The 24,670-nt window shown below is 45.9% G+C and overlaps 1 protein-coding gene across 1 annotated transcript in view; it reads left to right on the top strand.

The window, feature by feature from the left end:
• The first annotated feature begins 785 nt into the window (after positions 1–785).
• The window catches only part of RCOR1 (REST corepressor 1), an 88,121-nt gene continuing 64,236 nt past the window's right edge, over positions 786–24,670 (top strand). The window contains exons 1-2 of the mRNA XM_074908691.1: positions 786–1,181; positions 1,279–1,338. Coding sequence (XP_074764792.1) covers positions 995–1,181; positions 1,279–1,338 — 247 coding nt within the window. The 5' untranslated portion in view covers positions 786–994. The remainder of the gene's footprint in view (positions 1,182–1,278; positions 1,339–24,670) is intronic.

Genomic DNA, 24,670 nt, shown 5'->3' on the forward strand with positions numbered 1-24,670 from the left:
CGGCCGGGGGGGGCCCATCCCCGTGGTTGGTGCCCGCTCCCCGGCGGGCCGCCCCCCCCCGCTCCGGGCGCCGCTCCCGGCAAGGGGGAACCTGCCCGGCCCCCGACGCCGTCCCGCACCCCGAGCGCCGCTCGCTGCCGGCCGGGCCGGGCCGCTCCCCCCCCCCGCCCCGGGCGCCCCCGGGCGCCGCCCCCCCCGGCCCCTCGGATGGTTCTTGCCCTGCCCCGCCCCGCCCCGCTGAGTGGCAGCGCCCCCCCGCGGCGGGGCCGCCATTGGTCCGGTCCGGAACCCTCGCGCCAACCGGCCCCCGGCCCCGGCCCATGGCAACGGGGGCTTTCTATAGCAACCATTCAAACCACGCGGTAACCATCCGCCGCGGGGGGGGAAAGAGGCGAAGTAGTCCCTCGCCACCATCCTCTCCGGGCTGAGTTCACAGCGGAGCGGCGGACGCCGCTGCCGCCCCCCCCCGAGGAGCCGGACCGGGCCGGGGAGCGCCGCTCCGGCGGGGGCGTGCGAACCCGTCTGTCCCCCCGCCCCGCTCCGCTCCGGCGCAGCCCTCGGAGGAGAGGGATAGCTGGGCGGAGAGATCGCGGAGCCCTCACACGTACGGCCCAGCGATACGCCTCCACCTAACCGAGCAAACGGAAGCGCCAGGCAGCCACAATGGACAGGAGGCGCCGTCCAATGGGCAGGCGGTCTCGCCTCCCAAAATGTAGGTTTAGCCAATGTAAAGGGGTAGGAGAGGGTGAAGGCGGTGCTGGTTGCAGGCAGCAGTGCAGGTTGAACGAAGTCCCAGCGCAGGGCTGGGATGAGCCTCAAAGTTCAGGGCGATCGTGGTGGGGGATGTAGCAGCGCCGCTGTCGCGCACCGGCCCGGCCCGCCCCGGCTCCCGCCTCCCTCGGCGCCTCCCCCAGCCCCCCCCCGCAGTTTTTAAACTCTAATTCCCCCTCCCTTCCCTTCTTCTCCACACCCCCCCCTCCCCTTCCTCCCCTAAATGCCAGCCATGATCGAAAAGGGCCCGGAGGTCTCGGGGAAACGGCGGGGCAGGAACCACAACGCCGCCGGCGCGAATAATAACAACAACGGCGGTAGCAAAAGTTTATCCGCCGCCCCCAACGGCAACAGCAGCGGCAACTCCTGGGAGGAGGGTAGCTCGGGGTCCTCCAGCGATGAGGAGCACGGTGAGAAGCGGGGGGGTGGCGGTGTGTGGTAACCGGAGGGGGGGGTAGGGGCCGGGCGGGCCCACGCGGGTAACGCTTCTCCCTCTGCCTCCCTCAGCTGGCGGCGGTATGAGGGTCGGGCCGCAGTACCAGGCGGTGGTCCCCGATTTCGACCCCGGTAAGTCTTTATTTTTTTTTTTAGGGGGGGCGACTTTTCCCCCCCCCCTCCCCACCCCCCATTGCTTTAGACCCCCCTTGATAAGCTGAGCTCGGGGAGGGGGGGGGGGTTACCCCCTCCGGGCTCCGCTCATCAGGAGGTTTCCAAAAATAATTCCCCCTAATTCCAGTCCCAAACACCCCGAGCAAGAACAAGGACCCCCCCCCCCCCTTCCCCCCCAACACACACGGTTGATAAAAGAAGTCTCGATGCTTTCCAGAGGGCGCTTTGCAGGCAGGGAGGAACAGGGAAGCTGGCAGGGCTAGAGGAGGCAGGAGATGGCAGTTGGGTGGTTTTTTTTTCTTTTTTTTTATCACCTCTTGGACTCGTGTGTCTATGGGCTCCTGTGGTAGGGGTGAAACTAGAAGACATCAAGTTGTAAATATAAATTTTTCGGAGGTATTTAGAAACGACTTGGGTCTGTATTTTAATTTTCTCTCTTCCTAAGAAGCTGCTCGCCTCCCCCCTCCAAAAAAAATTGTTTCACATTCCAGCTATTCTGCTGCGGTTCTTTGTAAGCTAATTTAAAGTGGTATGGAAGCAAATTTTGAGCAAACAAAGGAATTGGGGCTGTGCTGAAAGGCAGGTGCTGGAAGCACGTTAGTACTGATGTATCTCCGTGTATAGCAGACAGGCTGTTGACCTCCTTAGTTTGAAATCTAAGCAATTTTTTTTTTTTTTTTTTTTTTGCATTGTTCCTTTGTAAGTGGAGGTTGAAGCTAGCGAAAACCCTCCTTCTGTCTGGAGATTCTAGCGTTTGGAGTTGTCCCTTTGCCCAGCCCAAACTTAATTGAATCCTCCGCACCACTTGCCTTAAAACAAAAAGAATGGTGTGGAAAGCCACGGTGTCTCCTTATCGAATAATCCTGAGAGTTATTGCGTGGGAAAAGGTTTCTTGTGGATCGACCTCAGACTGTGTGCTAATATGTTGGATGCCTTTTTTATTATTAAATATATTTTGTTCTTGACTGTTAAGATCTCGGGGGGGGGGGGAGGGGATGGGGGGGGGAGGACGGAGAGAATTTTTTTCTTAAGTTCAATATTACTTGTATTTATTTACAGAATCCTTTTTACTCGCTCCTTCCCCCCTTCATTTTCTTGACAAAATAAGATACAAGGTCTTGGCACATGGGAACTCCATTTCTTGCTTGACCAGGAGGAGGAAGGGGGGGGGGGGGGGGGCGGGGGAGCGTGGGAGGAGGAGGAGGAGAAAAAGTGGGGGGGGAAGGAGAGAGGGGGAGCTGTTAGTTAGGCAGCAGTTGACACTGTTTTTCAGTCTGTAGGTCAAACGCAACATCTCTGTAACACACAACGTGCATCACACTGGCTATTAGCCAGGTATCGCAACAATACTTAGGCTTTTCGGTCACCCCTGTGAATTACTCTTTTGTGCAATTCATTTCTCTAACATAATAGGTGGAGGGGGAAAAAATACTATGTGCCCCTTCCTCACTGTTAAGTGCTCAGTAATACATTGTTCTGGTTTTAACTTATAGATGTACAGTGACCTATACAAAGGATATTGCTTTCTGTGCTGTGTGGAGTGGAAGGGAGGGGGAAGTGTGTGATGTGGAGAAACAAATCTTTTTTTGGAGTAATATATGCCCTAACACAGCATCACTAGGAGTTCTTGTTTGAGTACACACTGTACTAGAGCAAGTTCTGAGTAGACTGACCCAAAGTAAATGATCAGTCTTCTGATGAACTGAATGGGCACTGGATCCTCCTATACTGGTGTCTCTATTTTTACTACTTTTTTTTTTTCTTAAAAGTATACTGGTTAGGTAGCAAGTTTGAGGTGAACTTTTGTCTGCTTGTGTATTGAAGAGTTGGGTTTCCTGGCCTGTGTAATTACCCAGGAATAATTTTCCAATGCAATGTTGTTTCCTGAATTTTGTGATCTCTTCTTGGTCCTAAAGGCTAAATAGCCACATTGTGTTTATTGGCTATGACTCTTTTGTTTCCCTGTTTAAGAAAGAAAACCCTGAATAAACCTAACACTGCACTAAGACCTTTTGACTGAAACTGTTAAATTGTCCAGTCTCATTGGTAATTTAGAAGTTACATTGATGGGGTAGTGTTATCAGAGCACACAGATGCTGTGTCTGTTTCTCACTAGAAATTTTAGGGACCGGGTGACCACAGGATCCTAAAGCTTGAAGGTTGTTTGGTGTTGAGTTGCAGAGGCTTTCACCTTCAGATTAGCTGGCTGCTAAAATGTGGAGGGCTCATGCTTCTCTAGCTGTGTCTGAGGGGAAAATGGCACAGACTAGGCCTTGTGTGTATTTTTTTTTTTTTAACTTAATGTTCAGTTATACCTCGGGTTTGGCTGAGGTATATTTGTAACTGCTGATTCTTACATCACCATTCTTACGTGGGTGTTCCTCTGTCCCCATGCGTAGGGGCAGAGAAAGTATTTAATTTTGTTTCACTTCTCAGCCACATGTGAGCTGTAGCAAAGAGCAATAAAATCAGGAAAGCTTTTCTGAAATATGTTTCTCTGTGAGACTATGGGAGGAAAGAGAGGTAGAGCAAGGCAGTGGTGGGATGTTGGTTTGGGTTTAATGAATTAAATAGCCAGAGAAGAGTGAAAAGTACCATATGGTGTGGCCTGAAAGTGAAACAAGTGTCTTCTCAATGATTCTTTAGGGAAGGAAAGGACCTCAGCACCTTTCAGTTAGCATGGAGGAGGATAGAGAGTGCGTGTCTCCCTTGGTTGAACAGAGTATAAGGAAAGTGGTTAAGGGTTCTGTTTCTTTGGATTTGCTTCATCCTTAGAACCAGAAAATAACAGGTTCTCATTCTGGATTAAAATATCATGGTACAAGTTTTTAACACTCCTTATGGCTAAAACTTGTTGGGACAGTGGCCAAGGAAGGGCCTGATGTGATTGTTTGACTATAAAAATGCTCGTGACTGGAATCCTCTGTAGGAGGTGGTCCTTGCTCGCAGCTCCTTTAGTAAATCTCCTTATGGTGGCAAGGCCTATTCCATGTGCTGGCAGAGCCCATAGTTTCTTTGCCAAAGTTAACGTTGCTATCTTTCTGACGTATCCCAGTCTCCCCTTACTTTGGGAGTAACTTTCTCACTGCATTGATCCCACTTCTTTTATTCTCAAAAATTTACACCTCTACTGTTATTGATATAGTACACCCCTTATTGTTCATATAATAAGTATAGTTGTACAGAGGCAATGTATTAATTAAACAAGCCAATTCAACTAGGGAGAACAGGCACAATTTTGGGGGCTGAAAAACCCGTGCTAGACCTCACTAGAATCAGTAAAACTTGCGATTCAGCTGTGTTTCACTGTTTGGCCTTGATTACACGCAATGTGAAAAATTTCTATTGTCTCTCCTGTTTCTTCTCTTATTAGAGCTCAGAGTCAAATATTTGTCAGATGAAAATTCTGAGCATTAAACAAAGGGTGGTATTGGTAGGTCAGCATTTCATGCAAGTTCTCAGTCTGAGGCATTGAAGGTTTTGAAGAGGGAAAACTATTATGGTTCTTTTAATCCATACAAATGAAACCCACATGTCCTGTTAATGGAAAAACTCAGTGGAAGGAAACATTGCATATCCTAAAGCTAAGTAAAAATCTTTCATATGGGGAAGCACTGATTCTGTATTTGACCGTTTTACTTGTTGCTTATTAATTTATGCTATTGGAACATTGAAAAGAGGAGGAAGAAAAGATTAGTGAGCACTTTAACACAGCCAGTGAATTTAAGTAAAGATTAAAGCTTCCTTAATTTTGAGGAGTGTTAAATAACTCCCCGAAGAGAATAGTCCTGTATTTTGACATGTTCTGAAGACAGACGAGCTTTTCTTTCTACTTTGTAGCACAAGATTAGATTCCCTCATTTGTTGTGATGGCAGCAAAAATACAAACCACATCTTGTACCTTTGGACATCGGTTGTGTTGGTCATCTTTAGAAAGCAGTTTCTGGGACTGTCTCCAGTGGAAACAGATGAGCAAAAGCCGGTTTGATTCAGTAGTGTCTTGTTGAGATCCAAAGTTGGGATCAATCCCTTGTTTGCAGCACTGCTCTCTTCCCAGTTTTTTGTTGTTGTACTGTAACAGTTAAAGTAAAAATGGTGGTAGGAAATACGCTGTAGTGCTTTCACCTCCAGGTGCAGAAAAGCCTACTTGGAAGATGCTTGCTGCTACAACGTCAGTAACGCTTGAGGAGCTTGTCCTCTGGTCTACACTCTTAGCTGTGCTCTGTGTGCTCCTGCACAAACACTTTGATATTCTCTGACCTTCCTTCGTGACTAAGACTGTGTTGTTTTAGTGTTACCAGAAATGAGGAGTTGGGGAAAAAAACCCCAAAACGAGTCTCCGCTGTCTCCGATCTGGAATGCCTGATAGGGAAGTGGTGGCATGGCAGTGTCCTAGGGGAGGAAGCTGGTGCATCCATCCATCCAGCTCTGGCTGTTAAAATGCACCCAGCCTCTGTCTATTTAGGATCAAAGATTAAAGTATAATAATGGGACAGCCCCTGGGTGGCTGATTCACCTAGAATAGCTCTATGTCTCTGCTAGTTGTAAAGGCTAGATTTCATTAGGTTGTATCTTCAGCTACTTCACAGGGTGCTTGGCAGAAGCACCTATCGGCCTCCATAATAGGGACTGTAACCCTTTAACAAGAGGTTATTAAATGCCCCCTTATTACTTGCACTTGGCAAATCCAACTCCCAGCCAGCTTGTTCTGTTGCTTTGTTTGCAAATAGTCCTGATCCTAACAGTTTTAATAGCTTGCAAATAGCCTGAGGACCCAATGACTGTAAGAGAAAATGGTGTTTATATGAAGGGACTCCTCAGAAGGGGGGTGGGGACAAAGTATGCTCTTCAGGTGAGACTTTGGGATCTCCATCTAAGCAAGTGGAAAAGTCAAAACCAAGCTCCTGAAACTGGAAATACTGGTATCCTGGAAAGCTATCTCATCTCCTCAAATGACTTACCCTTAAATGCAAAAGGCAGGAACTCCCTTACTGCAACAGTCTTTTCCAAAAAGATGGGAGAATTATAAGGATGTTTGATCTAATCAGAAATACCAAACCGTAATGTACTAATGCCCAGTGTGTTTGGGCTGACAGAGGCTGCCTAGTATCTTGATAAACCAGATGCACCTCGGTCCTTTCACTGTTGTCTGAGGAGACATGCATCGTCCCCAACAAGACTGTGTTTCCACAGTGGTGGAAAATTTAGGTACTGTAGGTTTTCTCTTAAACTTTCGGGTGGGAGAAGAGGAGCTTTTCCTCCTAGTTATAGTCTGCTCAGCCCCTTACTTCCCTTGTGGACTATATTTGTCTTACCCTCCTTCGTCCGATAGTCATAGCCTCTCTGCATGTGCTGTACCACAGAGAATGTGAGATGGTCCTCAACAGGCATTCTACCAAAAGCTATTGCCGAAACCTTGGCTTTTTGGCTGCCTCAACCCTGCAGGCATTTGGGTACAGTCAGAGGGAGTTCTCAAGGTCAGTCTAGCCCCCAGCAGCCCTGGGCAAGGGGAGACGACTCCTGCTGCCTCCTTACTGTGCTGGCAACTCTGCTGCTGTGTGGGAGTCCGAGTCTCTGTCACCAGTACATGTACTGCTGGTCCAGTCACCGCGGCAGCAGGGAGTGCAGTCCCACTACTCCTACACTAGGAGAAGGAAGCTGATTTGTAGATGGCTGACACTTTAGCTTATCCTCTGTTTATTAAATCCACCCTGAAGAAAAAGAAGAGTAGTGCTCAAGTTGGAGACTTTATTATCTGTATCTCTGACACCTCAGCAGGAGTACAGCTGTTGATTTGGTGCCATACCTTTGTTACCTCTGGGCTGCTTGCCCGAGGGAGACCATTTTTAAGCCTGCATGGCTCAGTAGTTACCTTTTAGTAGCTACCCGTTCTGCTCACTCATCCTGTGAAGGGGTGCAGAGGCTGCTGGTGGTGAGCAGAGCTCGTGCTCCACCTTATTCCAAGGCATGCTTTGGAGCTTTCTCCTTATTCAAATAGTACTGAGAACATCCTTCTTAAACCTTAATGCTGTAGTAAACAAACAAATCTTGGTGCAGCCAAAGTCTGTGGCTTCCTTCCCTGCCTGGCACATGCAGTGTTTGTATGTGGAGGTAATAGCTGTCTCATATACTGACAAATGTATTAATGGCTGGACTGGAATTAATACTAGGTAGAGTGACTGCTTTGTTCTTCATAGCTGGTTCCTGCTGCTTAATGAGTTGCTCTTAAAACTCTTGTTTTCAGCCCTAGTTAGGTCTGTGACTTGGCCAAGTGAAGGCTTAGAGCTCCCTGTGATTAGTCATTATAATTAGCTCGGAAATCTTTGCCTCTGTGATCAAGGCACGCTGTATAATGCGGCTTATAGTGGGCTCTAGTCCTGTCACATACCTTCAGAGTAGTATAAGTGACAATGCTTTGTTGGACATACGTATGTATTTTTTTTAACTGTGTTGTAACTTTAATATACAAATATTTTAATATGTGCCAGGCAGGTAAATCTGAAGTAACTGGCTCCTCAGAAACTTACGGTTAGTGCTAGTCCCCTCTTCCCTCAGATATAACAATTTCTGGTCATGGCCAAGGCTTTCCTTACCTATTCCAAATGTAAGGTAAGATTGAGACATGGTGGCTAGTGGATGATTGAGTGTAGAGGTCAAATTAGAAAGAAAACTTTGGTGTAGTTGAAAGAGTGTGCTCCCTTCCTAGGAGTTTGTACCTCTTTCTGTACTGGGTGACCTTGTCTTTTGAGGCTTTGACGTGACGGTATAACAAGATGAGTGATTCTACATTCTTAAGTGTTTAAACTTGAAAGAACAGTTTGAAATTCAGTTCCTGAAAATACCAAGTTGATTTGTAAACTGAACTTGCTCTTAAAAAATGCTTTTGCAAGGAATGTTAGATTATGTGTCTCTTTCTTTAAACTTTACAATCTTTTAATTTATAGTTCCATATGAAAGTTTTGACTTCTTTGTGCTTTTCGAAAGTGCAAGAGGATGTGCTGAGCCTTAGTGAAGGCAGTGGAAGTTTCTTCAGCATACTCTAGAATTGTGCTGCTTTTGTGTTGCTGTTTGTTTTCAAATGCAATAGATTGTGATGGGACTGCCTTTAAGTATTGTAGGTCAAATTCAATAAATTTGCTTTGCTTCTCATGTAAAGTTTTAAGATGAAACAAGTTTAACCTACCTTTCCAAGTATCTTCAAAAATTCAGCTCTATGCAGCAGCTTGCTTTTTGAACTTCATAAAGGAAGTATTGGTAAATGTTGCCTCTCTGGGGGGAGGAGGCTGCAGCAGTGTGATAAAATTGCAAAAATCCCCTCTCGGGAGGAAATTCTAGTCTATGCTTCCCCCTTCAGCTCTGTCCTTCTATCATACAGGTACCTCTGGGTGACATCAGCCAGGTCTCGTGTGTACTCTGTGTGTGTGTAACTAGGTATATCTCCAGAAAACAACCTCCACTGCCCTATTGGGGCAGGAGAATAAGGCTGTGAGTTTTTGTCCTTAAAAGTTATTTCATCTTCCTGACCCTTATCTCTGTGCTCTTCACCAGGATGGATTTCACAAATAATAATCTGAGAGGGGCAACAGCTTGTTTTTGTAGCCTAGTTATCTAATTAGAGGAGTCTTAACCACGTGGCTGTCTGTCACAGTTCTGCTGTCCATAGGTATCTGTGATAACCTGTATGATAGCATGTGCATGTACTTTTAGATGACTAGATATCTTACTGGGTTGGTGTTTAGTTCATATAGAGACTTTGATTTGAAAGTTGGGTATTGAAAATAATTACTGGTGTGCATGACCTTGAATTGGTGTCCTTCGAGATTTTATAACCACAGTATGAAAGCACAATGTAACAAATGTGTAATCATAGCTGTGGCTTCTGGGTTCAGAAATCCTTAAGGAATATGTATAAACAAGACTTGAATGCAGCAGGGATATGATGCCTGCTCTCCCCTCTTAACTGGTCCCTGGAGAGGGCACAGGGAGATTCTAGTTCCACAGGGGGATTGGGGATGGATAAAGGCTAAGAAAAAACCTCTTCCTGAGTAGGAAATCACCTCACCTCTTGAAGAACTGAAGCCTCAGGACTGGGAAAGTCTGGTTTACATAACAACACTGCTTTTGAAGCAACTCTTTACTTGCAGCTTGCATTGAAATGTAGAGGTTTTTTTCTTTTCCTTATGACTCCCCACCTTCTTTGGGGGTCTAAACTCATCCCTCTGTTCTCATCAGTAACATCGGTTTGAGTCTTGGCCACGTATCAATGGGGATAGAGGGAGGATTTTTCATCTCCTCCCCACCCTGTGTTGGGAGCTAGCAGCCCCACGTAGCAAGTGCTGTTGGCTGGAGTTGTGTTCTGTGTTGAGGTTGCTAACAGCTGTGTGAAAAGCTGGAAGTGCCACATCTGTAATCTAAGCTTTTTTTGTGTGCTAAAGAGTGTAAATGATAGATACTAGTGTGCACATCTATCCCCTGGCTGACATCTCTCCATCCCTAGGAGGGGGCTGCTCTGAGTGCTTTTGGGGGCAGTAAAGGGCTGTAAAGGCAGGCAGGCACACCTGGTGTAGCATTTGTACTTTCTCGGTATTGTTTTCTGTCTGGGAATCTTGAAGATGTCCCTCCTGGGACCCTTCTGCTGACTTGTGCAGCTGCCACCACACTGTTCATGACAGTAGCCATGGGAACACAAGTAGGATGATACAAGTTTAAAACTCCAACTTGTTGCTAGGCAGACCTAGCTCAATGTCTAGATTAAGTAGTCTTATCAACAACCCTTCCCTCCCCTTTCTGATGTTCTACCTCTTTCGTGGGGGAAGATAACTCCGTTTGCCCCAAATTATGGGTGTTTGTCTTTAGGCTGGCAGAATGAAACCAGCCCCACAGGATCCCCTGACACCAGCCAACCTTGGGGAAACCCCTCCCATACATCTGAATAATGAGTATGTGGTGGCTGGGTGAGTGGGAGTTTCAGCAGGTAGGTTTTAACACAACCTTTTCTTAAAAACAACGTGCTGTGAAGTAAAGCAATGTGCCATCCAATGCAGAACTGTTGTGCTGCTCATATAGTCTAAAAGTTGTAGCCTGCATTAAAATAGATACTGCTAAAAGTGACATACACTCTAAACAAAGGTCACGGGCTTAAAATATCACAAGATCACTTCTAAACTCTGGCTGTAAAAACTTAAAATTATGACTAAGGCAAGGTAAACACCTTCAAAACTTACGCTGCTTTTGCAGACTGTTAGCACAGATGCTGGTATGTGCTGGATGAGCTGGTGTAGATCTTTTTACTTGGGCAATCTCTTGTTGATAACTTGCTTTGTCCTAAGCTTGTGTTTTGGCACTTCTTGTTCAAGAAATAAGGGCAGCCTGTTCCCTCATGTTATTTTTGTCATCAGTGCCTGCAAAGGATGTATGGCAAATTCTAAGGGCCCGAGGGGAACTGGAGACCCAAACTTTAAGGGAGCGATGGGCCCCGTGTGCTTCTTGAAGGCTGAGCTCCAGCATGCCTTTGTCTCTGCAGCTGTTGGCTTCCTGTGTCACAGCAGTAATTGGTTATGCTCTGGCCACTGGTTTCAATGGATCTTTTTTATTTTATAAACATTTGCTGTGCAGTAGCTGTCATTCCTGTTGGAATAAGGCCATTTATAGAGATGCTCCCAATTACCACCTGCTCTTTTTCTTTCTTAGTATAGTACAGTCTTACCTAATTTAACCTCCCACAGCAACTGCTTTGAAGTCACTTTTTCTTTGCACCTTGGCTCACTGCTATCCCTTTCCCCCTTGACCACTCTGACAAACTGCAGTTGTCCTTGCTTGTCCTTCCAGAAATTACATACTTCTGGGGGGAAAAACTACTTGCATGGCTTGCCGCAAATGTTTTAGTAGTCAACTCTTGTAAGAAAAAGATTGCTTTCCTTCAATATGCCTCAGCCCTTTTTTTCGTTTCCGAAGTTGCTATTTGTGGTTCTCCCATTTTAATTTTGTGTACAGCTTCTAGATCCTATCTGTCCCCGCTCTTACTAACGCAGCCCTGCTCGGATTTCTGTGCTTTTCTGTTAGCTCCTGAGCCCTCTTTCCCTGTACTTTGCCCCTTCAGGAGAGATATCTTCTCTGTGCCTGAGCTACACTGTAGTGGTTCTCCCAAATTCCCTCTCAGGCTGGAAGAAGGTGGTTGTGATTTTTAGTTTGTTATGGTGTTGCTCTAAAAGAGGAGAAAATGTAAGCAGAACTCTGCTCCTTAACCTATTTTACAACTTGCATGCCTCTCTGGATATGGTGTCTGCCTTCTTTTGAAACATTTAAATAGCAGTGATGTTTTCGCTTTTTCAGGCTTCTTTCTCAAGGCTTTTTTGCATTGCTGAAGAATTTTTGCCTCAGCTTCTCCTGTATAAGCCTCAAGGCGCTGCTTGCTCTTGTAGGAGCAAATGCTTCCCCCCCACTTTAGCCTGGTAGAGCATCTGTCTCTTCAGCCAGCAGTGTCACTCTTCTCCTGAACTGTTGCTGCTGTGCGGTGTGTGAGAAAGGTGAGAGCTGCTCACTCCTGCGGCAGGGGCTGCCCTGGGCACAGGCTGAGCGCTTGGCTGGAGCCTCCAGCTGGCCCCTGCCTGCTGGGCACTGGGGGTGAGTTGCCCTGAGTAGCTCTGAAGCTCATCCTGCGAGTTTGGAGAAGAGGGAGGGCAGGTCCCCTCTCCTGTTTTGTGAATAAAGGAGACCTCGGGGTTGCTGTCTGACTCAAATCTGCAAGCAGTGAGTTGTGATGCAGTGAGGATGGGCAAGTGCTTCGAAGAGATTTTGCTGTGGTCTCAGCCTTGAGCTCACTGTTGGGTGGTGCTGAGGGGAGCTGGGAAAGTACAGCTGGATCTCATCTGAAGTTCTCATGGCCTCTCTTCTCCTGTTAGGCTTTGTACAAGTATTGAATAACTTGTGAGAGGCTTGCTGGTGGGAACTTGGTGGCAGAGGGAAGATTTTTCAGAGCTGTCCTCTGGCTTTCAGCCCAAGATCTGAGTTGCTTGGCAAATTGTTTCCTCCTGTGTGTACTGGCTCTGACAAACGGGTCTGCTCTCTGGGAAACTGCTGCATTGTGCTCTAGCTCCTTCTGTATTTTGAGTGGGTTTTTAGTCCTCTTCATTTGGTTCATAAGATGGTTCCCCCCTCCCCTATTTGCCTGGAAGTGTGAGTGCATGGGATCAACTTCTTTTAAGTTTCTTGGGCAATTTCAGGTAAAACAGCAAAGCTGTCCTCCACATGCAGGTCAGATGCCGTCCTTGTGGTGCAAACAGGGCAGGCACAAATCCAGCCAACAGTCTGAAAATTGGCAAGCATCTATGTATATTTGTGGATATGGGTGAAAAATTACTTCTTCTACTGAAGCAGAAGCAAAGGTGGTGGAGCTGGGAAGTGTTGCAGTTTTATCTTGTGCAGCTAGTACAAAACATTGTACTGGTCCAGGAGCAGAGATGGGCAGTGGTCGTTTTTCCTGACAATTCAAGACTGGCTGCTTCTGGTTTGAAAGCATGGATGTATATGGAGAGGACCTTTGTAAGTGTTTAAGCTGTTCAAGATGTGTGTGAGAGTAGTTACATTAGGCAAATTGATGTCTCTTATTGTACCTATCTTGCTGAAGTTATTTTGGAGAATGAGGGAGACATAAAGACAGAACTTCTTAAAAACCCTAATAATATTTTTAGGGGTCATAAAAACAAATAAATGAGGTGTTGGGGGAATTAGGCTTGGAAGCAGTCCTTATGGCTCAAACTTGCTAGGAAGGGGGCTGTTTTCATGTCCTCTTACCTGTGCTCTTGTGAATAGGCTCTGGGAGCAGACACCAGTCTCCTCTTGAAACCAACAGTCTCCAGCTCAGTTCAGTGGAATGCTGCCCTATCTGGTTATCGCCTGCTCTGTGGTGGCTGCTGTGTTGCCCAGAGCAATACCTCCTGAGCAGTAGTGTGTCCTTTTGTTTCAGCTCAAGAGAAGGAAACTACTGGGTGCAGTAGTGTTGCTTGCAAAATTATTTCAATGTCTGCTGAGGGAGAGGGTGGGAGGAGATGCGGTAGGGTCTCTGGAAGAGATGGGTAGGAGAAACCTTTCCAGTGACTGTATAGTGCCTGTATAAATAAAGGCAGCAGATTCAATTCATTCTGCCAGAGCTGGGACAAAGCTTGGAGCAGGTGCACACCCAGAGCTTGCTTAAGTTGGATGAATGCCTGTTGAAATGTTTATCAAACATGAGAATAAAAGGAAAAGAGTTATATTTAACCTTTTTTTTTTTTTGATGATGCATTTTAAAAATAACTTACATTTCTAAAGTGAGCAGCAGTTACAACCAGGTTTTGAAAAATTGACTTGGTGCTTGCAAGCTGCAGTGGGAAACACCTGTGCTGCAATATGCCCTGCAGCAGGAAGGGATAAAATGGTTGGGTGATGCTCGCTTACTGTGGTGTTTGGCTGTTGCAGCAGGGTTCTCCTTGAGTGCTAGGGTTGACTTCACACTCTTATTGCTACTTGGTTCTTGCTCTTTCATCAGTAGACATAATTTGGCTTGATATCTGTATTTCACTGCTGTTCAAGTGATTCTGAGTCTCTGGAGTAGGAAAGAATGAATCTAGTTAGTCTTAGTTCAGTTTTCCCCCGTAAAACTATGGCACGCAGTTGAAGCTGTCTTCAGACTAAGGAAGACACCACTGCACTAATGTGCTAATTTTATACTCTCACTTGGCAGGTTGCCTTTGTAATCAAAGGGCTGGAAATTTTTCAGTTTGAACAAAATGTTCTAAGTAGCTGTTCTCTAGGTGGAAATGGATTTGATATGGGATACTGCCTTCAAAAGAAATCCATCTATCCATATCTTTCTGAGCATAATCATTCTAACTAAAATTCCCTTTCCTGACTAAGTGAAGTTATAGTCAAGACCTGGATAAGGCTTACCTGTGAAGTTTCCTTAGCAGTGGTGTATCTCATCAATATCTGTGCATCTGATAGGAATGGAGAGGGGAGATGTTTTCAAAAAGTACCTGGAAATTTTAGGAATGACAGTTGTAACACATTTCAACAGAACTGTTCTATTATGTGTCATTTTCTTTCTGGTTAATAACTATTGTACAGGCTTGGTAGAGAGCATGGTTAAAATACAAAAGCTTGTTTAAAGCATGTTTGGAAGAGAATCAGAAAGGTTTGGGTTGAAAAGGACCTTAAAGATCATCTAGTCCCAACCCCCCTGCCATGGGCAGGGACACCTTCCATTAGCCCAGGTTGCTCAAAGCCCCGTCCAACCTGGCCTGGAACACTGCCAGGGAGGGGGCAGACACAACCTCTCTGGGCAACCTTTTGCAGTGTCTCACCACTCACAGTAAAGCATTTCTTCCTCATATCTAACCTAAAACTGCTACTCCTTGTCCTATTGCTACACTCCCTGATAAAGAGTCCCTCTCCAGCTTTCTTCCAGGTCCACTTTAGGTACTAGAAGGCTTCTATAAGGTCTCCCTGGAGCCTTCTCTTCTCTAGACTGAGCAACCCCAACTCTCTTACCCTGTTTTGTAAGGGAGGTGCTCCAGAATGTCCTGGTGAGTTGTATGGTACCTGGCACATGGGAATTATGCAGTAGGAAGTAAGTATCGTTTGGGAGTAAGTATCTGCTTCTCATCAATAGTGTAAAAGTAATTAGAAACATCTTTTGATGCCCTTGGGGTTTTTGCCCTTTGTTTTATGGAATCAGTGAGCACTGACTAGAGAACATAGTATTCCAACTTTACTTTTTCCAATGAAAATGTCTATGGGAGCAGGACAATCACAGACCAATCATATATTTATTTTTTTTAAAGTGGTTTAAAATGAAATGTTAACTCAAAGACTGTGTTACATTACTAGATAGTTTAAAACAAATGGCAGAATTGCTTCCAGGTTGTACGAAACTTGTTTCTTCCTGTTGCCTTTTTTTTTTTTTTCCTAAAGTAGCTTCCAGTGTTACTGAATTTATATAGAATTTTAAATACACTATTTTTAAATGAGCCTAAAATTTCAACTTCTGTAATACTATGACAGCTGACTGGTAAATTTTGTTGCTTTGAGTTTAAGATGAAACAAAACTCTTGTGTGCCATATGTTAAAAGGACAAGCTGACTTTTATCTTCTGCATTTTGGCAAGACTGTAGTCTTGGAGGGCAACTGTAAGGAGAGAGAAATCAGTGAAGATACAAGAATGATGTGAGAAGGACTTGTGAGGTCAGCAGAGTTGGAAGCTAACTGCCTTAGGTGGGAGGGGGGAATAGGAAGAGGACCAACCAAGAAGGGTTGCGAAGTGGCATTGGGGAAAATCTTAATTAAAAAACCCTCCATGCTGTTAGTGTCCTCTCTGAAGATATTTGGCTATTCTTTCTGTTTTATCATTTGATAGATTAAACATATAATTACCAGTTCAGGTAAGTGCAAACTTAACCTTCCAGTGCTTTGGAGAAGATGGTCTTGAATTGAATTCCTGAGATTGGGGTACAGCCAGGCTGGTGGGGTGGTGATGAAAGGGGAGCTACGTTTGTGACAGGATCTTACAGCAGCATTTGGCTAGTATCTGAAGGCCTGACACATCCACATTGGGCTGAGCTACTGCTTCTGCCTACAGCAGCTGTTCTTGTCTGTGTTAGGGGCTTACATACATGGCTGGGTACTGCTCTGGCAACCTGGGCAAATATGCAGCTTGCCTAGTGATGGGAGAGCCAGAGCAGGCCTGTCCTCCCTTTCTCTCCTTCCAGGGAAGGAGAGCTGTGGCTTTCTCTGTTCATCTGCCCTCTACCAGCCCTGCAGCTGCTCAGGCTATTCAGCTGAAACTCTTCTTTGCTGTGACTTTTCTTCTACCTTACCCAAAAGCAGTTTGCTCAGAAGTTGAGGACTGCTGTTGTTGTTCTGTCACTTGTGATTTCCTGTGACCATCAGCACACTGTTTACTTGGCCCCACTGTGCTGGGCTTGGTGAAGCTTGGTCACTGTGGAGCTAATGACTGACTTGCCATAACGTGCGATAAAGGTGTAGGGGGGATTGTGAGAGAGCGTTGGAACCATCCTGTCAGTACATTTTACTCTCCTGTTGGTTGTCCTGACTGTCCTTTGAAGCCAGGCAACATCCTTTTGTACTGCCACTGGGGCACGGGGACCTCGTGTGTGATTACCTTCTGCTGGACTGTAGCAGGCTGCTGGAAAGGCAAGTGAGCCAACTGAACTGCTGGCTCTGGGGAGTGTGCCCAAGCCAGATGGAGGAGGAGCCAAACACTAAGTCACCGTACAGGCTGGCTCTTGGCACAGTGTTCAGCCGAGTAAAAATTGCAAGATGTGCTTTGCAGGGTCTAGAGTCTGAATTCACCTCTGAGTGGATCTTCTCAAGTCTTGTTACTTCTGTTCAGGCTGGAGTTTTATGGTACAGGTCTCATTCCTCCAACTCTGTGTTTTTCTCCATGTAAGTTCTTTGCTAAATATTTGTTTGGGTTAAGGGGCCCTTACGGCTTTCTGCCTCTAACCTCCCTTTTCAGGCTCCTTGTTTCATCCCTGAGCTGCACAAAGCACTGTATCTCTTTCAGAGGTGGAAATTCTGTTACTGTCTGCATTTCTAGACCTCTCTGAGGCTGGGACAGGTCTTGCCAAACTCAGATCTCCTGGGTCATACCAATTCTCGTTCCTTGTGCCATGCAACAGCTCAACCTCCCCCCTCTGAAAAGCAATATTACAGTCACTCATGTGCTGTTCCTGTGCTGTACATTCGGGGCAGGACCCTCCTCTGCTATCGGGGTGTCCCTGCTGCAGCAGGTGGTTACTCTGACACTGAATGTGGCCATGCGTGCCCAAGACTCTTATTCAGTAAGAGCAGGCACTTAGTGCTGGTGCTGTTAGACAGGCAAGAGATCCCTGTCATACTTGGATCGCAGTACAGTTCCACCCTGTTGTTTCACATATGTGTCTGTGTCATACAGCTGTAGGGTGACAAAGGTCTCCTTGTCAAAGCAGGTGTTTAAGTGGCTATAAATACTTGCATCGTAGTGAACTATCTCCATGCAACTACAATTGAGTGGAGCAGGAGTATGGACTAGCATTGAGGGAGGTGGGAATACTGCCTCCAAATAGCCATAAATAAATAGTCTTTGGTTGCGGCCAAGCACAACTAGAGTGTTAGTGAAGTGAGTGAAGGAATGAAGTAATGATTGTGGACAGACCCTGGAATGAATTGGATGGGGGAAGCTGTCAGTGCACCAAAAATGGCCCTTCTGTGTAGATGTCTGACTAATTGGCAGCGATGAGGAAGAGAGCACGTAGGATGCTGAGATTTGACACTAGTCTCTGAAGGGCGCTCTGGGGCATATCTGACTGCTGGAGCTGGCCTGTGAAGGTGGCTGATAGGCTTCTTCCAGAGTTTAGATGTGGAAGGTGGGCAGTGGCAGGGGAAGAAAAATAACTTGTTTCTCTCTTTCAGTAATTTGGACTGTAAGAGTACAAGTTTCTGCTGGGACTGAGCAAAATGAGCGCTGTTGCCTGTAGCACTTGTAGGCTTTTGATACTTACATAGAGGAGCCTGGGACATTTGTGGGCCACAGGGAAAGTGGCCACTGTTCTTGTTTAGGGCAGGACTTCCAGTGCACAGTTAATCCAGGTACTAAGATGAGTAATTGACACCTGTGGTCTGCATGTGTGTTCTCCATAGCTAAGCCTTCATCAAGTTCTTGTGTTTCTTATTGTTAGCCTCCAGCTGGGTCACCTCTCTTTGCACAGTGGAGGCTGTACTTGAATGAATGAGAAACCAGCTGGGAGGTGAACCCGCTTGGTATGCAGATAATATTGTGATATTGCTCCTGCTTCCTTCCCCCTTTTGGCTCAGTGGCTTAAAACCTTGTTCGGAAAAAGCATCCTGCGGTTGATTTTTCAAATGGGGAAACAGGCAAGACTACTTCTAGTGAGGGAAGGTAAGCTTGATTTAGGTAACTTTACCCTGCAGCAAAGACATCTGAAGGTAAGAGGTGGTAGTGGGGAGAAGACTCTAAAAAGAACTTGGTTTCACTAAGCAAAGTCACCTAAAATCTTGACATGTGAGAATCATTTCCACTTGGCAGAGACTGTGACAGGTGTTTCACCATAGGATACTGTTAGGTGTTGGAAACATGAGAAGCAAACCAGTAAGAAATCTGTAAAACACACATTTCCTTGACACAGGGTGCCCAGAGCAAGCACAGGATGGGATGGAGGTCCAGTGATTTGTGTTTGTTGTGGCGCCAAGGAGGAATGCGAAGCGGGACGTAGGCTGCATGGTCCCATTCTTTCATTTCAAGGACAGATTTATCTCCTGTTCTTTGCAATAGCCTGTTGGCCTTGCTCCTCATCCTCCCTTTTTTTCTCACCAAGCCCAGCTGCACCCCTCACATCGCGTGGCCCTTGTTTCTCATCCTCCCTTTTCTCCCACAAAAAACAGCTGTACCCTGGCACCAAAGAATGTACTGTGTTGTTACTCAGAAGATAATGGTTTGACTACAGTCCCACCCACTCACACATAGAAACTAAGATAAATACTATCTCAAATTTTTCCCTAACTTGGAGGGATGATAGTCCAACACGAAATTGGAGGGACAGATTGATGGGTTTGTTCTCTCGCCCCCTTCCCCCAGAAGGGATGCCTTTTGGTAAGATTTCCTCGGCTACACCGAGTGTATACCTGTGAACTTAGCGTGTGTGATTGCAATCATTTTTCTTTTGTGTAGTGCTATAGAGCCAACTTGCAGTTTGTGCACTTATGGTAGGCAATCTTAAAGAATCTGTAGATGTTGCATGAAAATAAATTGTACTATTCATGAATCTGACTGCTTCTCTTGAATGCAACCAGACTTAGTGTATGGGCTGTTTGAGCTGGGTCAGACCTATAGTGACAGCCACCAGTCTGCACTATTCATGAGTCTGTTGGCTTCTTTTGAACGCAGCCAGACCTACAGCATAGGGGCTGTTTGTGTGTCCAGGTCAGACCTATAGTTACAGCCCCAATTGGCATACCTGTTAAGGGATAAGTCCAGCTGCCCCTAACCCCTCTAATCTCAGAGGACCAGCTAGAATGCAAGGGGATTTAACTCTTACCAAATTTCTTCTTACCCTAAATGCAACAGATACTCATAGCTTGACTTCCAGTGTGACCTTGGCAGAAAGCTAAAACTCAGCCCTCTCTGTTTTATGTTAAAGCTACCTGTGTTGTTCAGTAAGGGAATGAGTGTGGAGTGGACAAGTGTATCTAGAGATACTAGAGAAGAAACCAGCAGCCCGAGTAGAGCTAGTGCTTTACGAGGCAGGGCTGGAAGCCCTCTGGTATGATTTGGTGACAAGATTGGGGGAGGAGCAATGAGTATTTGGTCTATCTTATTAATAGAATTGATGCATCTGAAGTCTGGTCTGACCACAGCAGACTAATTCATGTTCTGAAGGTAAAACAGGAAGAAATTTTCCTTTGTAACTGTCTTCCAAAAGTCAAAAGTGTTTCTGGCTGCAGGGTAAGTAAGGTGCATTAACTATTCCACTGTGAATTCCTTGTGGAGACAGTGTGCTTGCTCTAGCTTTACTGCAAAGTAAAGCAGGTGCAGCCAGTGCTCGGCTTGCCTGGCCATCTCAGGGAGGAGTCTGCATTTGTGCACTGGAGGGGGAGGGAGAGATGTCTCTAGCAGGGGAGGCAGAAGCTAAATTTACGCATTTCCCTTTCAGGCTGCTTGGAAGGAAGAGAAATATATAGCAAATAAATGTGTGTTGGGCTTAGGCTCTGTTGTGCCAGACCTGCACTGTGCCTTCTGAGCAGCATTAATGTGTCTCGAAAGTTTAATTCCTTCCCTCTGCCTATAATGGAGTGATGAGGGACTAGAAGGTTTCCTGGTCTGTCTGGTGTTGCTCATCTAAGGCATATTTCTCTGGGTTACCTTAACTTCTAGTTCATGATGCTTTCTTGCTTGCTTATTCATGCAAGAAAAACTGTTCCCAGGGACCACTGGAGTTGGGGAATCCTCTGTTCTGACTGCTTTGGTGGTGTCCCTGTTTCTGGAATATTACTTCTGTGGGTGAAGCCTGTCACCGTAGAGCAGCCACAGTCCTAGAGCAGGGGGATTTCACTGCTCAGGGGAAACCCTCTTCCCCCTTAAACAAAGGGTTTGGAGGGTTTTTCGTGGCAGTTTCTCTTTAATTTCTTTTTTGTGTGATTATTTCACCAGAGGGTGTCTGAGAATCTGCAGACCCATCCCCTGAAAATCTGGGAGGGGAATACAAGATATCAGAGAAGGTAGGGAAACTTTTGAGGCGGTGTGCTCTGGTATGCTGGATTCACACAAGTGCCTGAAGCCCAGAATGGCCAGCACTCAAAAGCCTCAACTATTGCAAAAGTTGTAGAAGTGAGTGCCAGGCAGTGCTAATAGAACTATGTTCAGTTCTCCCAGACTCTTCTCTAGCTGCCTGCCTAAATAAACACCCTCTGCATCAGTCACACCGTTGTCTCATGCCTCTGAGCTAAGCTAATTTTCCCCATAATGGTGTAAAATGGGAAACGAATTCCAAATCTTTATTAAATGACAACTCCAGCATTATCCCCTGCTAAGCAATGACCGCGCAGCTGGCCTATGGAGACACCACAGCATTTGTCACTTGGCCATGTACAGGGTAGCCAGAGCGTGCTGAGTGCCTGCTGCATCCATCAGAAGTCCTTGGTTTGTTCCAGCCCACTCTGTGCAAGGTGTGTCTATATACCATGTGAATGCTGGTTGATGGAAGTCTTAACAGAACTTCTGTTCAGTCTGTGCTCAGAAGGGAGAGATTAAAAGCAGGTCCTAACCATGTCTGCTGTGGTCTGTGAAAACCACTGTCTGTTGGGTAGCCTCAGTTATAACGGAGCCTTAGGGCATCTCGAGGGGACTAGGCTCTTGTTAGTCTGATGTGGAAGCATAATTTAAAGAGGTCCCCCTCAGTGTTCAAGGCCTGCTGGTGACCTGCTGTATTGTGAATAGATGCTGTCATGACATGGACAAGCAGAAGCTGGTCCAAAGCTATGACCAAGTATGTCTGGGTGTAGTTTGACATGTGTTATGACAGGTGAATATGCAGGTGAAGCGAGAAGAGGATAAGAGGTCAGAGTAGCTAGAAGAGCTGCTTCAGGATCTTGCAGCCAAACAGCCATTGTCTTAATCAGCATGTTGTGGGAATGGCTTGTGGAGAAAAGAATGAAGCAAACACTAGCTCAGCAACCTGCTTGATAGTGTGCACCCAGGTGTCTTGAAAATGTATTTCTTTAAAAGGTATTACTAGTTATGCAGGGTATTTTGTGTCTCAGATTGATCTGTAGGCTGTACCTTGGCTATCATAAGACTTTTTGCAGGGTGTCTGCCACACTAGTATAAATCATCCATCCATCTAGTGACAAAAATCCCTGCTACTTATTCCTGGAAACTTGCTTTCAGTGTTCAGAGTGAACACTCCAGTGGGCTAAGCAGTAAGCCTGAAATGCATTGTGCTGGCTTGGTCCCTGCTTGGTGCAGTATGTGCAGGGGAGCCCAGATGCAGCCCTTGGGTTCAGAAGCAGTTGCTGGGAACCAGGCTGCCTGCTGCTTGTGTCTTCTCAGCTCTGTGAAGTTTTATGCTTTCACACAAATGATCTTTCTCAGTAATTGGTCCAGGGGCTTGGAAGAAAGAGGTGTGCTGCTGTAGAGCTGTCTGTAGGGGAGCAGAGAGCAGTGTGGCTGGTGTTTTGAGAAAAGTCCTTCAGGCCCATCATTCTTAAGTATACTGTGACTGGCTCTGATCGAAGGCTTGCAGGGTGTCTCTTGCTCATTTTCAGACCTTTTTCCTCATGGCTTTATCAGTTACGGTTTTAAAAATGAACTTGGAATTACTGGCTATGTGCAGGCTTGCAATGGTGGGATACGCTGTTAACTCATCTTTGAGATAGAGGTGTGGGCCAGCGGCTGGCAGCCAGAAATACCTAATGTAGGTGCTGTGTGGCCAGCAAACCCCACCCTTCTACCAGCAGAACTTGCTGGGAGGTGGGTCAGTATAGCTGTACAAAGCACAGCTCTGCCTATATAGCAGGATACATAGAGGGAACGCTCTGGGGATGGTTTTGTACATAAACGCGATGGAGTGAATCCATGAACTTCAGAGTATAAACGCCATGAACCAGAGCCCAGCTAGGTCATTGGAACAAGTCCCCTTGGATTGGAGGGCTGTAGACTGAGTCTTGTATTGCCATTTCTCCTTTCTTTACCGATTTATGATGTGAAAGAATTGTGGGGTGGTTTTCCTCTCCCTTTCATTTTTATGTAGCTGGTTCTAATCCGCAGTATTGTCTTATCACCTGTGATTCCCCAAAATTGTAAATTGGCAAGAGACTTGGTATGTTAAAATCTCTTTCAGTTTTCTAGGAGGTTTTATGATCAGACCAATGACATTTCTAAAACCTGAATGTCTTGTCCTCATTTGTTTAGCTTTTCTTTTTAATAGCTGTGTCCAGTGATCTTTTTCAGGCAGTTCACCTAGTGCAGAGGTAAGTACCCTTGCTGTTCTGAACTTCTCAGAATCACTTCTTCCCACCTGCCTCCTAAAGGCTCTGCACTCTGTGCCATCATTGCAATGCCTGGTTAGAATAAACTGATGTGGCACAGGAGAAAGGATGGACTGGGGAGGCAGGAGAGAAGACTTGTATCTGAATCTGCAAAGGCATAGATAGTCTTCTTTCTTATGGTTAGTAGCTTGCTTTTCTTTCTAGTTCACCTAATTTATTCCTTTATTTGCCTGTGCATTAGTCTTTGAAATACTACTAGAAAAGGATAGGCATACATGCAGTTTCCTCTGTTCTGAAGTCTCAGATAGATCATTAGCTTCTCTGTAACTAACTTATCCTTCTTAACTACTGTTTTTTGTTCCTGGATTTTCCAGATCTTGCTGACTTGCATCAAAACAGGAAGTCTGCAGTGCTGTAAATAACTGGGTGGTTCAGTCTAATTTTTTTTTCCATCCAACATTTTACCAGCCAGAGTTAAAATTCCATTTTACTGGCATCAGTTGACCTGAGCTAGGGCTAGATTTTCTCTCAGCACATAACTTACCAAGTTCCATTATGGAGAAATGTGAGATTTGAGGGAGAGCGGGGTTGGTCCTGCCTTGCCTTTCTGTTGCAGTTTGGCAATGTTCCCTACAAAGGTACCGTTTGTGAAGACACTGTGGAATGTCAGAGCATCCTTGGACTCAGCCTGAAGGTTGCTGTCTGTCTTAACCTGACTGTAGGAAAAGAAGGCTTAGTTCGGCAGCCTCTGAGGAGTAGTACACCAGATGGACACAGAGGATTTCAGTTTCCTGGTGAAGTTCTGCTGCTGAATTGACTCTATTATACCATTATAAACACAGAGCAGACTCCTGCTGCAAGAGTGGACATAGTGTGGTATGACTTCTTTTTCACCGAAAGTAACTGCTTGATTTAACTTGCTCTCATTTTCCGTATCTACAGAGATTTGGGTTATGTCATGACTGTCTCTGCTTGGGGTGGCAGCTATAGGTGGGCTAACTGTACTCTGCAGTGGGATTTCTGAGTATAAGAACTTCAGGAACTCTTTTTGATAGCTCAGGTGTATGGGTATTATTCTCCTGCTATGTTCTTTTAGTAGTTTAAGTAAAGCTTAAGTTGTGTAGCATAACTCTGGCTACGGATCTGCAGAGATGTAGGGTTCTGACTTACTCTTTGTCTATACTAAAAAGCTTTTCCTGTATGAGCTGAGCTAGGGTGTGAACTTAATTTGCTGTGGTTAAGGCTGTATAATCCTTACAGAGCAACTCTAGTTAGCTGTGAATAGCTTGCTTTGCTCTTCCTTTCTTCTCCTTCCCAATGGGGTCTCCCCTTTAGAAGGGGGTTTTGTGAAACCTTAAATGATATTTGGGAAGCTCCAGACTTCCCTAGGTAGGCAAGGCATCTCATATCCTACTAGACACCACTCTGAAGCTGTAAGCCCAAGGACACCTTCCTGTTGTCCTGCTGCAGTGAATGGTTTCTGCTCTTGCTTTGACCCCTCAGGCTGGGAACCATTGTATGGAGCTCTCTGTCTAGGTCCCCCGAAGGGCCTTTTGTCTCAAGCAAAAGGGACACAGGTACCAAGACATTTGCTGAGGTAACTGGCCTGACACTCATGTATGCTCCTGTTAGCAGGGGAACTGGATGTGCAAGTGCTGTTGGGGTCCCTTGGAAAAGTTACAAAAACAGTAGCTCTCCTGCAGAACTCAACTGACACCACTCGACATCCCCCCCCCTTTCAGAGGGGGCA

The sequence above is a fragment of the Athene noctua genome, chromosome 6 (genome assembly GCF_965140245.1).
Source record: "Athene noctua chromosome 6, bAthNoc1.hap1.1, whole genome shotgun sequence".
Classification (NCBI taxonomy): Eukaryota; Metazoa; Chordata; class Aves; order Strigiformes; family Strigidae; genus Athene; species Athene noctua.